A 16,893-nucleotide genomic window follows, 5' to 3' on the forward strand; every position below is an offset into this window, starting at 1 on the left:
TATTACAGAGCCTCTGGATGGCATAGTTTAATTCACAACATTACTTTTGAAAAAAGAGAATAATTGATTTCAGATGTTTCCTTCATGAAACAAGGCCACATGGGATCTAATTTCTCTCAGTCCTAAAGCGACTACTCTTGCAGGAATTTCAGCCACCCAACTTAGATATACCGAGTTAGGGATACTTCAGTACTATGATGTAAAGCATTGGATTAATATGGACTTAACAAAAACACTGGGTGCCTTTTCTGCAGACAGTAGCATGGGTAAATGTTGTTATAATCTTTGAAGAATAAGAGTGGACAGGATGGGAGTTCCCTGGCGGTCCAGTGGTTAGGACTCAGAGCTTTCACTGTCATGGCCCCAGATTTAATCCCTGGTCAGGGAACTAAGATCCCATAAGCCACACAGCGTGTCAAATAAATAAATAAATAAAAAGCAGGACCATCTTTAAAAAAAAAAGAACGGACAGGATGGATGGGTGTGGTGAGAAAAATGTGGTTGGTTTCAGAATGAATGTCACGGATCATTAAAAGAGAGGAACTAGAAGGGATCAAAGTCACTGTATTCTTTGCCTTCATGTTTTCCCCACCCATCAGTGTCAGGAATTCTGATTGTCTTTCCCTTTTGGCTCATTAAAGTGGAAACTGTGCCTGAAACTAACTGCTAGAGCCCCATGATACTGGTAGGCTTTCCTTTATCCCCATGAGATCTCCTAAATCTTTCAAAATCCCTTTAACTTAGTTTCCTATCACTAGTTGACCAGTGAGTTGAGTACTCAGGAATTCAAAAACTTTAATGATATAAAGAATACAATTTTAATATGAAAGAAACATTGGTTGGTTATTTTATAATTAGCATTGCATATTTGCCATTCAGCCATATTATTTCACTGAATAGTACTTGCCGGTCTTTTTTTTTTTTTTTAATGGTGGCAGATTTAGGAGCTCTATATTCCAATAACAAAGAAGTAAAAGTATGCTCACCCCTATTATTTCTTTTTTCCACTTAGAAATAGGAAAGATGCCCCATATGAGGTTTTATCTCTGCACAACAAATAAATGTAAAGCAATGCATATACCATGGGAGAGTTTGTATATATTTAATCCCCTGGCTAGCTAATATTCAGTAATGCACCAACTTTTTTAAAAAGTTAAGATTAAACTGCAAAATTAACTTCTAAGTTTTATAAACTTTTTATTTTAAAATGTTTAATAACAACTCCTAGATAAAACATATAAGAAATTATGTTTGTTTTAATGAAATTCTCCCTCTTTGCTAGAAAGTATATATTTCACAGTCATAAAGAAAGACGTGCCCACTCTCTCTATATCTTCCCTCCCAAGAGAATGTAAAAGAAATAAATGGAACCTGTTCCAGTTGTCAATGTAGGAACTGAAATGTGCTCCATTTTTTCTAAAAACTAGGGTGACTGACCATTCCATTTCTCCCCAGTTTTCCAGATTTTGGCACTGATAGTCCCAAGTACCCAGAAACACTCAGTCCCCGGCAAACCAGGTTGGTTGGTTGCTCTAATTCAGGTGCCTTCCTTAGGAACGTTTGTGATACTCTATGAATGAAGAACTAGACAGATCTTTAAATACTTAAAAAAAATTTTAAAAGCTATTGCAGATTTTCTTCATTCCCATTTTATTCAGCTTCAATCTTTCCCTTTCTTCCCTGTCATTTTTGTTCTCTGGACCACTGGATAAGCCAGAGGTATGTTTTTCACTCTTGTTATTTCTAATGCTTTAGTTTTTCATTTTTCTGAAAGAGGTTGTCCAGAAAAGGGACCTACTCTGCCTGGTTTTCTGGTGATTTGTTTTGACTCCTCTGTTCACTCCTTATTTACTTTGGAAGCCACATTATTTCTGCCCACCTCAGCTGAAGAAAATACCCCATCACAAAATGTCAGAGGCGCGTGCTGTGTCTGTACGGTGCTTTGAAAACAGCTCAGCGTTACCCTTATCTCCGGCAGTCCCAAGAGCATGGTATCACTGAGTGGGTAATTGTTCACTGCCTGTGACTGTCCCATTACCCACACCCTCTTCTCCTGATTAGATAGCTCTCTGCATCTATATCCCATGCTGGAGGCTTCACGTATTACACAGTAAGGAGCTAGCTAGGCTTGAACATTTTTTTTTAAATAAATTTATTTATTTTATTTATTTATTTTTGGCTGCGTTGGGTCTTCGTTGCTGCACCGGGGCTTTCTCTAGTTGTGGCGAGCAGGGTCTACTCTTCGTTGGAGCACTCGGGCTTCTCATTGTGGTGGCTTCTCTGTTGCAGAGCAGGGGCTCTAGGCGCGCAGGCTTCAGTAGTTGTGAGCATGGGCTTCAGTAGTTGTGGCACACGGGCTCAGTAGTTGTGGCGCGTGGGCTCAGTAGCTGTGGTGCAGGGGCTCAATTGCTCCGCGGCATGTGGGATCCTCCCAGACCAGGGCACAAACCCATGTTCCCTGCATTGACAGTCAGATTCTTAACCACTGTGCCACCAGGGAAGCCCAAACTTTTAAATTTATGAAAAATTGGCAAAGCTGGTTTGCATAATTCATTCGGCTGCTTTTCGTTGAATTTCTCTTTGTATAATTAAAAAAAATTTTTTTTCTCCCTTATCCTCATTTCCTAACACTCTGGTCTAATCAACTGTGTTATTTCCTAAAGAGTTGAAAAGAAAAATTGTCACAGATATCCAGGCTGTGAGATTCCTCTTAGTTGGAAATAAGCCGCATATGTCAGTATTCATTCAGAGGCTGAAATTTGCTTTGCTCTGTGCTTTTGAAAGCCTAAAAGCAATTTCAGATCATCTTCTATCATATAGCTGTCTTTTTAGCAGTGCAAAAGCTTAGTTTCCTAGAAATGATTGAGGCTTCAGCAAACAGCCATGTGCTGATATATACAAATTCGATCCATTGGCAAAGAGAAGTACTTTATTAAAACTACTTGTAATTAAGTGTATGTTTAATTGTGTCTGAAGCCCTGACCATGTAACATGTGGAACAGCCAGGGAGATTAAAAAAACTCTTTCAAATAACACTCTGCAATGAGGGCTGCTTACCTTGTTTTACCCTCTCCGGACTTTGCAATCCTGGCTGTAATAGTTAGAACCCCTCAGTCCAAGTGTCCCTGGAGGGTTCATTAACTTGGGACCTTATGAAAGCAAGGAAATGACGTGTTGAGATTACACATTGTTGAGATCCCACATTAAAGAATGAGATCTACCTAATTGAATTATACAGTTAACATAAATAACACTATGTAAACAGCAGACTCCAGATCAAATAGAATTTGTGGACGATTTTAGCCTGGATTGGCCGACAGAGTGGTCCCTTGTTCCATTGCTGCGCGGTTTCCTCTTTCTTCTTCCTGTGTCATCTGTCTGAGTCTGTGCACGCCCTTTGGGATGGGGCTGTTCTCGTTCCACTCAAGTTAGCACTGCAGTGCTATCAGAGGATGCAATGTGTGTATCAGAGCATTAGGGACATTTCTCAGAGTCTCTGTTTGTAACTGTTGACGGCTTAGATTAATGGGGGGAGGGAGCTTTTGATTGCAGGAGACAGACACTCCCTTGATTTGCTTTAGTGGAAAGAGGATTTATTGTAAGGATGTATGTTGACTGACACTGTAGGAACTAGCTGTTTTCCTGTTCTCTCATGGGCTCTATCGTCTCTTCCATTGTGTCTTTGCTCCTCTTTGTTTTTTCTCTTCCCTCTACAGATAGAATTCTTTGACTTATAATTTTCTCTCCCTCATAAATTTAACTTTCACATATCTCTCTGGGCCTCCTTCTAAATCCAGAACTTTAAGCTGCAGCTCTGAACATTCACTGGCTCAGTCTCTGTCGTTCTGAATTAAAGTCCTGGTCTGATGTAGGGTATTATGGATTTTAATACTTGTCTCTCCCCCGAGACTGGATGCTTCTTGAGCATAGGGATGAAGTCTGTTTTCTTTGCCACAGTATACCCACAATGCTTAGCACAGAATAGGTACCGAGTAAACACTTTATGAATGAATAAAATATGCAAAAACCCATCTGAAATCCACTAATAAGTGTTCTTGTGGGGGAATGGTTTCTACATGACTTCAACTGGCTGAGTCTTCTCAAACACCAGTCGGTTTAGGCTGAAGCCACCTTATTTCTTTCCTAGTTGCTAAACGTATCTCACTGCTCCAAGGACTTTGAAACTGCTTTGCAAATTAGGGTCAAAATATTCAGTAAAGATCAACGTGATGAAGACATTCAAGGAGTTAATGTTGGGAGAGAGATTGTTTCCATGGTGACTTCTGCTCCAAGGAGCCCTCGTGCTGATGAGAGTGAGTCAGCTGACCCACCACCAACTCAGAGTCATCCAATTGTTACAAACCTACGGTCCACCTGCCGCATCAAGCGTTGATGGCAGTAATCCTGTTTTTGATTCATTACTGGGAGCTCCTTCTTTGGGTAAAATGAGCTTGTAAAAGCAGGTGGAAGTGGTGCAAGAGGGAAGAAGTGGATTCAGAGGCTGAAAGTCAGGGGTGTGCTTTCACTTACCCATGGAATGGCTTTTCTCTTTATGAGGTGCCACGGTTATCTGACTGTCCCTCCAGGGAATCTGTGTCCCGGTTATATTCTGTGTTCCTGACCACACTGCAGTGACAGAGGGGCCACTCTGCTCCTTTGGGGCTGAAGAACAACTTCCTGATTATAGAACAGGTGTTGGACAAAGTCCTTACTGTCAGAAACATGGACCCCAGATACTTCTTGGGCGAACTACCCCCCAACTCCCTGCCTACCACCACTGCAATCAAGTATTCGTTCTTGTTCTTTTTTAACCATTTCACACAGTGATCCTCTGGTAGCAGAAGTCACTATACTGTGGTTTTCTACTATTGATCCTAAACCTTTCGTATTGCTTTACCACGAGACAGATAGCAGATAACATTTTCACCAACATTCTAAAAATTACCTATGTAAATGTTATTTCCTCCAACATAGTTACTTTGGGAGATGAAATGTTTATTCCAGTGATACATTTGTTACCGAAACATTTTTGGAACTCCTCTTTCAGTACCATTAACTTGCTTCTCTCTTATTCTGAAGTATAATTCAAAACTTTTATATAGTATATAAAAGAATGTATTCAGTAAGTATCTATAGGAATATATGGATAAAGATGTGAATACATATGTGTTTTCACTCTATTCTCCTTAGAACACTTTTACATGTACCTCATCTTTTTTTTTTCTAAATGAAAGATCCAAATATTTGATGAGCTTTCCCATTTTTATGTGAATGTCCAAATTTGTACATGGTTAACTGTGCAGTTCTTCACTTGACTTTAACTTTAGCAACTTCCAGTACAGCCCCTCAAGTTTGATATTTGCTACTGGACATTAGAAACAATATTATCCGCATGCAGTGAAATTTTAGGTTTCATTGCCTAAAACCTGAAGTAGAAATAAAATGGATTTTCCTTGTCATCTATAGGAAATGTTTGATGTTATACTGGATGAAAACCAGCTGGAGGATGCGTGTGAACATCTGGGAGAATACCTTGAGGCTTACTGGCGTGCCACTCACACGACCAGTAGCACCCCCATGACCCCACTGCTTGGAAGGAATTTGGGCTCAACAGCACTCTCACCATATCCCACAGCAATTTCTGGGTTACAGGTAGTGTCACTTGTACTCTTACAACCTTACATTTAAGGTTCTATAGGAAACTTGACTGAGATGGAAACTGGGAGTGGCCTAGAGAGCCATGTGTTACTATATTAAAAATCTAAAGTATTGCCTAATCATATAGACTATTTTACATTTTTACAAACTCAAATCACTTTGGTTCATATACTTGCTCTGAAGTCTTGGCAACAGAATTCTTCAGATTCACATTTTTGGCTACATTGATTCTAACAGATACAGACTATTTTACATTTTTACAAATACAGACTATTTTACAAACTCAAAACGTGTTACCTAATTATGATCTGCCCTAGACAAAGTTACGCTGAGAGTGGCGTTTTCCTTAGAACTTTCTCCTCTGTTAATTTATAATGGCTTTTACCTAGGTAAATTCATCCCTCCTGTGTCTAAACCCTGCTAAGAAACTTTCTACCTACTGTGCAACTGTCCATTACCTCTCCGTGTCACTTCTTAAGGATTATACAGTGATGGCACTGTCAGGCACAGGGCTAGCTAAGTAAGGTATATGAGACAGATGGACCTTATGGCCACCCTTACCTAACCCTTCCCCCCGAGGCTGCGGGGCCTGTCCCCTAGCTTGCCCAAACAAAACATGCACATAAGTAGAGTCGCCTTGTTTGGAAACAGTCGTGAATCCCTGAGTTTTCTTAGGGGTGGGCAGGGCCCACCTCGGTCATCGGCTATGGCCAGTGTCCTTTAGGGAAGCTGGGGACGAGTGTAGGAGCAGGAGGCTTGCTCTCCTGCTGTTGTGGTGCTGCACTCAGGGCTAGAGGTGGGGAGCCAGAGGCATTATGATACAAAGTGGATCTTGCCTTCCTCCATCAATGATTCTGTACCATCTACCAAGGCACTGCTGGAATGTGGCCAAACCCCCAGCTGACTGAGGAACAGGTAGTCAATTGAGCTCTCTTGCATCATGACTAGTTTTGTATTAATGGGTTATAATGATAGTCATAATTGTAGATCCTACAGAGTTAACTCTGAGATAAATGGCACTCTCTCAAATGTTATTATAACTGTATTACTCTTTTTCAGAATTGCATCTTTGTAAGCAAAAAACTGCCATGTAAATGAATAGCTTTCGAGGCTGGAAATGAACTTGGGAAACGGGCTATTGTAATATGCAGTGTATATGTGCGCACTGGGACTCTTTCTTTCTTTTTTTTTTTTTTTTTTGCGGGGGGACTCTTTCTTTCCTTGTTTCACTGCCTGCCTGCTGATCCGAGTGTGGCATTCCACTGACTAGTTTGGGTTGGCTTCAAATTGTACACTGTAGGGTGAGAAACGGATTCATGAAGCGATATGCTTCCACCTACACTAGTAGGTGGAAATGAAATGTTGCACTTTGTTTATGAATATAACACTCCTGACTTATCACCTCCAAGATATCCACGTAGAGTGCTTCTCCCAGTTTCACTTGAGTTACTGTAGTGCCCTTTATCCTGGGGCCTATTTCTCCTAGTAACCATGGGCACTTAATTGTGAGACCCCTGGTTGGGGCTCCCAGCACAGGCTGTGACTGTTGAATGAGCTTCCTGCTGTGTGCAGGTGAGTGTCCTTTAGAGGAAATGCATCTGGGTCTTTGGTTTCATCAGCATCCTGTTTCTTAACTGAGGCGACCTACCTAAGCAGGTAGACACAGCTATGATACATGTTTTCCCATGATTTGAAGCAAAACGTTAATAGCCTTTTCTGAGCGCGCAAACAAGTGTCTAAAGATACTAATTTCGAGTAATGGTATTAGAGGAATTTAGTTTATATTCTGAAGATTATTTTTGCAGGACATTTCAGTTGAGGAAGCAAGAATTGTAAATATATCAATTCACTGGCTCCATAATTATTGTGTACTTCTTTGGAGAGAATATTGTTGAGTCTTATGTAGGATGTAGAAACAAATATTTTATGGGTAGCACAAATCATAATTTTATTAAAATATTTTTTAAAGGTATCAGGAACATTCAGCTAATAAAGATGAACTGTGTGACTTTAGGAGGAGAAAGGTTTTATCAGTTCAAGAGAGGAATAAAATAACAGATGCTATTCTGAACTTTAACTTATTTCCCAACAGTAAAATAATCCTCATTTTGCAATAGAAGTGGAATTATTAGGCCTTCATAAATATATTAAGTTCCATTCAGCAGCTAACTTTAAATTCTGTGTTTTTAATAGGAAGCATAATTATGCAGTATTATGTAATTAAATTCATAAACTACCAGCACTTTGGCATCTTTGCATGTTGTGTCCCAAATACATAAGACCAGGTATTTCAAGCAGACCATTTGTACGTCAGAATGTTTTATTGAGTCAGATATTTAGCATCTTATTGTCCAGATCCTACCGTTGTACATACATTTGCATGTTCTAGAAGAATGAAGCTGATGTAATTTAACCAGTGAACCATCTGATATTTTTAGAGTCAGCGTATGAGGTACAGCAACCACTCCACAGAGAACTCTCCAATTGAAAGGCGAAGTCTAATGACCTCTGATGAAAATTATCACAATGAAAGGGCTCGGAAGAGTAGGAACCGCTTGTCTTCCAGTTCCCAGCATAGCCGAGATCATTACCCTCTCGTGGAAGAAGATTACCCTGACTCATACCAGGACACTTACAAACCTCATAGGAACCGAGGATCGCCTGGGGGATATAGCCATGACTCTCGACATAGGCTTTGAGTCTGCAGAAACAAGCAAAATATTCATCTGTTGACAATTTGCCATTGCACTGCTAGGATACAACCAATCATCTTAACTCGGCAACTACAGCACAGTATTGACTGTGCTTATGGGCTGCTGTCATTGATGCTAAGAAGGGGCAAAAAGAAAAAAAAAAAAAGTGTACATTATGCCCTTAAGTCTAGATGGATATTAGATGCCCAATCATAGAGATATTTTTAAGTGCAACATTTACATAACAGTACCTTTTGTTTTCTTCATTAGGTTTAGACACATCAATTTGTAATTTAAGGTACTTAACAAGGCACATATAAAATAATTTCCCATGCTGGAAATTCCAAATGACCAGTTCCAGTTGGAACCAATTTATAAACCAATTCCTGTTGGAATTTGGGTGAATCGACTAGAAAGTCTACTTGAGCATGTTGTAATCAATTTAAAAATCTGAAAAAAAAAAAAGAAACTAATTAATAAAATCAAAATACCAATAGAAGCCAAAACCAGCTATGGTATTTATTTGCTGGAGACTAAATTTACACTTAAAGTTGGAATGTATAAACATTTTAATATATGTTAACGTTGCCAGAATGGCTTTTCAAACTTACCAAATGTACTGATAGTGCCAAAAAAAAAAAATCTCAAATTAATGCAGAAATTCTACAGTCTCCTCAGATTTTAATATTTTTATTTCTTTTCTGGCACACCTGTTGTATTCAAAGTGTTTTGCTTTTTGTTTAGTCACAACTGTTAGCTTGTTTGAAGTTGGCAAAAAAAAAAAAACTCAAAATTTCTTTAGCAGTGAGAGAGAATAGTAAAGAGAAGCCCAATCATAGCTGGTTATGTGAGATGGAAAATGGGGTGTCATTTCCCCTTTAATCAATCTGAGCACAACTACATACATCCAGGAATCTGAAGTCAGACAGTAAGAATGGGGCACAGATCCTCCTGAGTGCAAGGCTAAACATCTCCAGATGGAATTTCACCTATCCCACTTACCACAACTACGGGTTCCGTGTTTACCGCCAGCACAATTGAGTATCTTTCCATTGCTTCACTCAGTCTCTGTCTTTGAATATCTGAATGTTCTAGCCCTTCACCAAATTCTTTATAATCATGCTAAGGATTTTTTGTTTTACATGGACACATTGAATTTTGATATTGAAAGCTGCGTTTCTACAAAATGATTAATTGAAAAACTGTGAAAACGAATTTAAGAGCTTGCAGTAAAAAAATAAACTTGTAGATTCAGAATAGATTTGTTTACTAAAATTGTATCATTTTTATTGCAGAGAATTATAAAGCATTTGAAGATTGAACTGCTTTATTTCTAATGAACACTCCTCTTTACCTATTCAGTCTTCACAGTTTTTCCAGTGACTATAATTACAGAATCAGTGACCTTATGTCTACTATAATCAAGGAAGCCTTAGATTCACTATGATCCAAGAAACTATTGAAATTGACCCTTTTATACAATACACAAATGTCTTTAGGAAAAGACTCTTGTTTCTAAGAGTCCGTTTTTCTAAAACTCGCATAGGATCAGGCATAAAAGTCCTTTTCTACTAGTACATGTCATGAAGCCTATTTTTTTTGGAAAATAATAATAGTTCATATTCTGTTATCTTATTTCCCCCCATCCAAGCCTTTCAGTGTTTAGGCTCTTCAAAGCATGCACCAGTTAAATAATTTTCTTGACCATGAAAATAGGTTCCATATTGTTAATTAGTGATGTATATATCTTGAGCCTCATTGTAACCCCGCATTCCCTCTCCTCCTGTTATTCACTGTGCATACCCCATTATGAACCTGTTTAGCTGATAATGAGGATGCCTATAATCATGTAAGTTATCGCAAATATTTGATACAATTAAGAAATGTGGGCTCAGTGAATTCTAAAAGTTAACATGTGATACTGGCTTGTGAGGTTCTTTTGTCATCTAGTGAAGCTTACAGAATTTTCAGTTAAGACATTTAAAAGAGCTATATCCATTAGGCACTTTACTAAACATACAACCTGCCATTACTGAATACTTTGTTAGAGCACAGAAGAGCATTTTCCAGCAAACAAATATATTTATTACATGTACAGCACATATTTGCATGAAAAAGAAAACACTAGCCAAAACATTTTTCTATATGCTTTACTGGTTTCTTGTTTGTGCGCATTAAAGTACTTAATTGCAAAGAGTGCACCAAGGTGTTAAACTTAGACTAGACAGCTGTTCAGCTTTTTCTGTAGTAGCATTAGCAATCTGGCCATTTAACTACTTTAAGATATTTACATTTTATGGCAGGTAGCTGTAACAGCATTTACATATATTTCCTAGTCAGCAAGATTACCATATTCTTTCAACTTTTAAAAATCTCTTGTTTTTAACGGCCTCTCAAAGCCTAGTTTCTATGTCCTCTATGTCACGCTGATAGAGAGGTCCATTCAATATCTGTGCACAAAACCAATCTTTCCTTTACCATCAAGTGTCCATACCTGTTTTGCTTTGCATTCTTATTCAAAAGCTAACAATCTTGGAAAGGGTATAATGTATATTTTCTTGATGGATGTACTTAAATTTTTACTTTGATTTGGCATATTCTTTCGCCTTCCTTTTATAATACGTTATCTTCTCCAAATGAATAAGGGATATGCATTTTCCTTTCTCTTTTTCTTAAGCCTTAGAGTTTAATGTGTAAATGATACTAAAATACAGATATATACTAAATGAAAAGTTTTATTTTTACCAAGCACATCAAGCACCTTTGGAAAATACATACTCCATAAATACTTTGTTTTTAACTGATTTCATTTAAAGATTAGCAAATGATAAGCAGGAGAAGCAAGTCTTATAATGTTTTGAGGCTGTTTTAACTTGTAGTATAAACCACATATTCTGTAATTTCAGCATATATAATTTCAGAATATGTAAATTACATATTCTGTAATTTCAGTCAGCGAACATGTAACAATGTAGACACATGTGACAATGTGGAAGTGTAGTCTTGGAAAAAAAAGGAATGCAATTTGTCAATCCTGATGTTAATTCCTCAAGGCTGTAATGTGACTCCAGTATTGTAATCAACCATGTTATCTTGTTTCCTCCAACATTTAAAGCAACACTTAGAAATGTTTATAAATGACTGATGATTCTCGCTTATCTTTATACAGTTCTGTTGGAAAGAAAATTGAAATTAACAATTCAGACTGATAGTCTTTCCTAGTAAGAGAGTCTTAATTATGTGACAATGTGACATTGCTTAGTTCTTAATGAAATGATTTTTTTAAATATAAAACAAATTCTGAGAAAATTATGTGTTCCCTTGAATAATTTGTTAATTACTTTAATTATTATTGTTGTTGTTTGCAAAATGTATTTTTGGAATGTTAACCTCTTTAACATACCTGCATACTTGAACTTGTCTTTTGTGTGAGGGCCTTAAAATTCATAATAGGAAGCTAAAGCAGTGAAAGGGAGGGAGAGAAGAAAATGATGCCAAAAGACGGTTTGCAAATTTAAACTCCTTGAATGAACATATCATAAAATGTTGTTGAGACCCAGGATGTCAGTTAAGAATGTTTCAAGGCAACCTTAATTTGCATGCTAGTGTATTTTCTTATTATACAATTTTATTTTGGTATTTGCTAAAAAATAAAAACAAAATAATACCACTACAGAAATTGCCCTATATATTGATATTTGTACTACCTCTTCTCTAGAGAAGACAATCTGTCTTTAAAGAGAAAACACTTTTCAATAAGTAGGGAATTTATTACTCTTACTGCTAACCTTGCTGCAAAGCTAAATGCATAAATTGTTAAAATATACTTTCCCCTTAGATTTTCAACTGTTGACAAAATGCTCTTGTCACCCTTTCATTTCTTCCATGTTAGTGAACTTTTCTTTGAATCAGTTCACAGTTTATCAGGAGACAAGGTAAACATTTAGTATGTCAGTAATCATAGGGAACAAGACAAACTGCAAGGAAATTGCTTTTGTGTGCAATTTGTTATAACATCTAGCTCCAAGTCTGAGAGTAGATTCAGAGATTTGATGTTTAAGTGAAGTTGGCTTGCAAATTCAAATTTTGTTGATCCTTGACTTTTCCTATGGACACTTAGCCATTTACTGAGTAGGATCATCTTGGACACTCATGTCATTGGAACAAACTTCATATCAATGTTTCAAATAAATGAGAATGTACCCCTTATTTCTTTTATATTTCCGCCTGTATTTCTGTCTTTCATGACACTGTTGCATGTTCTTTTCTTTATTAATTATATAAAATTCATTTTTTAATAACTATGAATGAAAACATTTTAGGGACTTATGTAATAAAATTTGTTTCATTAGTTCCTCATACCTTTAAACATTAGTTCCTCAACACTTTAAATATTGTTAATGCTGTAACTGTTATGAAGTTACTTACTCAAGCTGTGTCTATAGGGCAGAGAACAGTCCTCTTCTTTTAGATGATAATCATGATCAAACCACTCAATACAATAGTTGTCAGATAGACAACAAGGATAACTTTTTTGTTGTTGACTTAAGCAGTCAAGTTACCAAAATAGTAAAATTGGTTTATATGAGCAGACAGAGCTACAGCATTCAAAAATTACTTGTTAAAGGTTTCTTTTTTTGTTAAAATGAACTTTCTCAAATGAAACTCATCCTCATGTAGCAAGTATCTCTCTCTACTTGTGGATGGTTTCATACCAAATGCTTCATGTAATTAAGGGACATTATGAGAGGACTAGAAGATATTTCATCAGATAATCTTGACTAAGGGCTGTAACTTCCACTTACCATGAAAACATAAATAAGAGTGAATAGTCATGAGTTTGGGGGAGTCATAGTTACATATGAAATTTTCCTTTGTTTCTTTTGATGTATGTAAAATGTTTGTAGAAAGATGGTAGAAAATGTTATTAATGAATTTAGAGTGTTTGGGGAATACACTGATGCTTCTTCTTTGAAAATTATAGAGTTAAAATGAGGACTATCTAGGAACCAAAATTGACAGGCCTCCAGCTTTACAATACTTTGTAAGTGTTCTTGGTTATGTTTTGAACATTTGAATTTCTCAACAAATGGCTATGTCTATATTTATGTAGGGGCCACTCTTGCTCTACTTGCATGCCACTTTCACACATCTTTAACTGAGATCAGTGTGAATTCTGTATGCATATGGGATGTATTTTAAGATGCAGGATCATTAATGCTATATTGTTGCATACTATTTTTTATTTTTCATATGCCTTACAATATTTTCTGGGATGTTATTAAAATGAAAGCATTTTATTGCCAAAATAAACCTATGTTGTTATTTCTAATCTGCATTAGCAGTAGAAAAATAATGTAGCAAAAACATATATTGTATAGTACAAAATTATAAAAGATATATATTTTGCCAATAATATAAAAATAGATTGAGGAAAAAGAAGCACATTTGCTATAGCACAAACTTACAACAAAATCCACTGTTAAATTTGGCAGTTGTATTTTTTAAAAGTATATAGATTTAGTTCTAAGTTTTATCAGATTTATTTCATCTACCATCTTTTTAACTTGCTGCTTGATACTTTTCCAGCAATTTACTTCATAGCCTTGCAATCTGTGGATGTAATTTATTTTACTTTATCCCCTTCCATAAAACTTATTAAATTTTATTTTGTGATAAGACTCCTACTATATTTACTGTTCTTATTTCTTCTCCTTCAGTAACAACTACAAAAAGTAACAGCAAGTGAGCTTATAGGGCTCCTCTGAATTTTGGACATGTTTGAAATGTTTTATATTTTTCACAGCCTACAGTCAGAATGAGAAATAAAGATGTCCCAACAACAACAAAAAAGTATTTAGGGATTCTTCAATTTGTTTTGTACTGAATACCATTTTGAAACATAAGTAAAAGCCATTAGCTGTTTTTTTTTTGAAAGGGTGGGGGGAGGGAAAAGCATTAACTTATTAATACTAAAAATAAAAATGGCAAATTGATGTAAAAAGATTTCCCTACTATTCTGAGAGCTGTTGATATCCCAAACTATTGCTATATCTCCAGCTACAAAGTGGAAAAAAAATGCTTTTATCCAGTATTTTTCCTTTCTTTAAATTTTAGTTATTTATTTTGATAATTTACCCCCTTTTATTTTTCTTACATAGGTAAATGTGTAGCATTCTACAAGGCATGCTGGGTAAAATATACTATGCAAATGTGTACAGTGCTGCATGTTTTGTTCTCCCTCTGCTTTAGTGGCTTTAAAGAAAAAAAAAGTGTTGTTATTTTTGTGAACCAAAACATTTAACAAAGAAAATGCAGAGTGCATGCATATAGTATCCTAATTTCTATGGATTTGTTTTATGGAATTTAAATGTGTACAAACCAACTGCATTAATTTTTTTTCTTTTATATAATAAATGAAAAAAACACTGAAACCAGCGTTATACCTCTCCTTTATATTATTCTAGAGATATACTGAAGATATACCGGAAATCAGTAGGTATATTCCCGTACCTTTTATCCAAAAAAAAAGTCTAAACATTTACCCTCAAAACACAGGTTCAATTAAATGACTACTTCCTGAATACTCTGCTAGGTGTTACAAGTGATTGCAAATATTAGGAAAGAGCTTGTAGTTAAATACATACACATACACGCATGTGTGCATGAAATAGAATATATTACAATGTATGTGTGAAATAGGATTGAATACAATATAGAAAAATAAACTAGATAAACCGTATTGTTCACAAGAAATCCCTATATGATTATTTTAACAATTATCAGAAGTTTCCAAAGGTATTTTGTACTGTAAGAATTCCATGGATGGCATACAGCTTATGACTTGACATTTCATGTGCTCAATGTCAAGTGTCCGTGCTATGACTTGATCCGTATTTGACTTTTCTCTCATTGCAGTGCACAAGAAGTTCAAAAGAAATGTGTACTATGTTGACTATTACCACTGTATTAGGATTATACAGTGATTTATTATAGCCAAATTACTTCACAAGCATTATCACATTTGATCAATCTGACCCCCCTGATGGGAAATAGGCAGGGCATAGGTTATTAGACAACTAAAATGAAGATGCCAAAGCTCATTGTAGTCTTTCTCTCTAAAGTACTGTTATCTAAAAATACATATATTAAATGCTTTTAGGCTGATAGTCATCTGAAGCATACAAAACAAGGCCTGGAATACAGTAAATAGTGACTGAATGAATGGTACCTGGGTTATTGGAGGTGTACTATATAAGGCTACCCCAACTATCAAGGCATTTCAACCAACAATCTGCAAGTCCCAACTGGAAGAACTGCAGCTCACTGCAATCACTCCATCAACCTGGCCCTGAGGCCACCTTTTGCATCATCAGTGTATCTCCACTAATGAGACTGGTTGTAGAGAGAAGCACCTTGTTTGTCCTGTCATACAACATGCAGATTAGCATAGTGGTTAGACTGTGGCCTCTAACCCTTGCCTGGGTTGAAAGCCTAGATCCAGCAGTAACTAGCTAGGAGTTTGGGGCAATCACTTAACTTCCCTGTGCCTGTATCTATTTTGGTAGAGTGATTTTTCTTTTGGTTATGGGTCATGTTTTCATATTTCTTTGAACGTCCACTAATTTTTTTATTGGATTCAAGATATTGCAAACTTTCCACTGTGAATGACTTGATCTTGTCTTCTTGATCTGTAAAGAACTTTGGCCTTGTTTTGATAAACAACTGTGAATTAGTTTGATCCTTTCAAGGTTTGTTTTTAAGCTCCTTTAGGACTGGTCTAGAGTAAGGGTTATCCTTAGGCTAGTTTAGCTCCTCTTTTAAGATCTCTGGGTTGTCTACTGAATGTCCTATATATTCTGTGTGTTCTCTTCACACTGGCTGAAGGGAACTCAAATGATTCCTGGCCCTTTGTAAACTCTGGTAATTACTTGTTTTACAGCTCCCCTGTACTTGTTTATTTCCTTTAGTCATTACTGGCTAGCCTCAGGGGGTTTCATACTGGTTTTATACTACACAGGTACAGATTGATATGCAGTCAAAGACTCAATGCCTCAACCTATGTAGGTTTCAGGAGCTTTTCTCTGGATAGCTTCCTTCTTTCAATCACTCTGCTTTACAAATTCTAGTAGCCTTGATCTCTTGGAATGCTGAGCTATGTCTTCATCTCCAGGGAATTGCCAGACTCTATTTGAGTTTCCACTCTCTCTGTAGCTGGCTGGAATTGCCTCCAGGCAGAAAATCCACATAATAATAAAACTTGTCCCATTTGTGTCTCTTATGAGGGATCACAGTCCTTTGTTGGGTGTGGGCCGAAAACAGCTGTTTTCTATATTTTGTACAGTTTCCTATTTATTAGTGGTAGGATGGTAATTCCAGACCATCCCACTCTCCTTTACATGGAAGCAAAATTCTCTCCAATGACATTTTGCATATCACTATAATCATGAATAAATGAGTCTTTAAAAAGTCTCATAAGGAGTCTGTTTTTACAAATAGCTTCATACCACCCAACAAACATTCCCAATTACTTCTTTAGTAG

The 16,893-nt window shown here is 36.6% G+C and overlaps 1 protein-coding gene across 2 annotated transcripts in view; it reads left to right on the plus strand.

Annotated features, from left to right (window-relative positions):
- The window catches only part of CACNB4 (calcium voltage-gated channel auxiliary subunit beta 4), a 266,634-nt gene extending 257,834 nt beyond the window's left edge, over positions 1 to 8,800 (plus strand). For both annotated transcript variants that reach the window (XM_073807709.1, XM_073807708.1), the window contains 2 exons: positions 5,467 to 5,652; positions 8,097 to 8,800. In XM_073807709.1, coding sequence (XP_073663810.1) covers positions 5,467 to 5,652; positions 8,097 to 8,357 — 447 coding nt within the window. In that variant the 3' untranslated portion in view covers positions 8,358 to 8,800. The remainder of the gene's footprint in view (positions 1 to 5,466; positions 5,653 to 8,096) is intronic.
- Positions 8,801 to 16,893: the final 8,093 nt, after the last annotated feature.

Source organism: Tursiops truncatus, chromosome 7, assembly GCF_011762595.2.
Source record: "Tursiops truncatus isolate mTurTru1 chromosome 7, mTurTru1.mat.Y, whole genome shotgun sequence".
In the NCBI taxonomy this organism is placed as follows: domain Eukaryota; kingdom Metazoa; phylum Chordata; class Mammalia; order Artiodactyla; family Delphinidae; genus Tursiops; species Tursiops truncatus.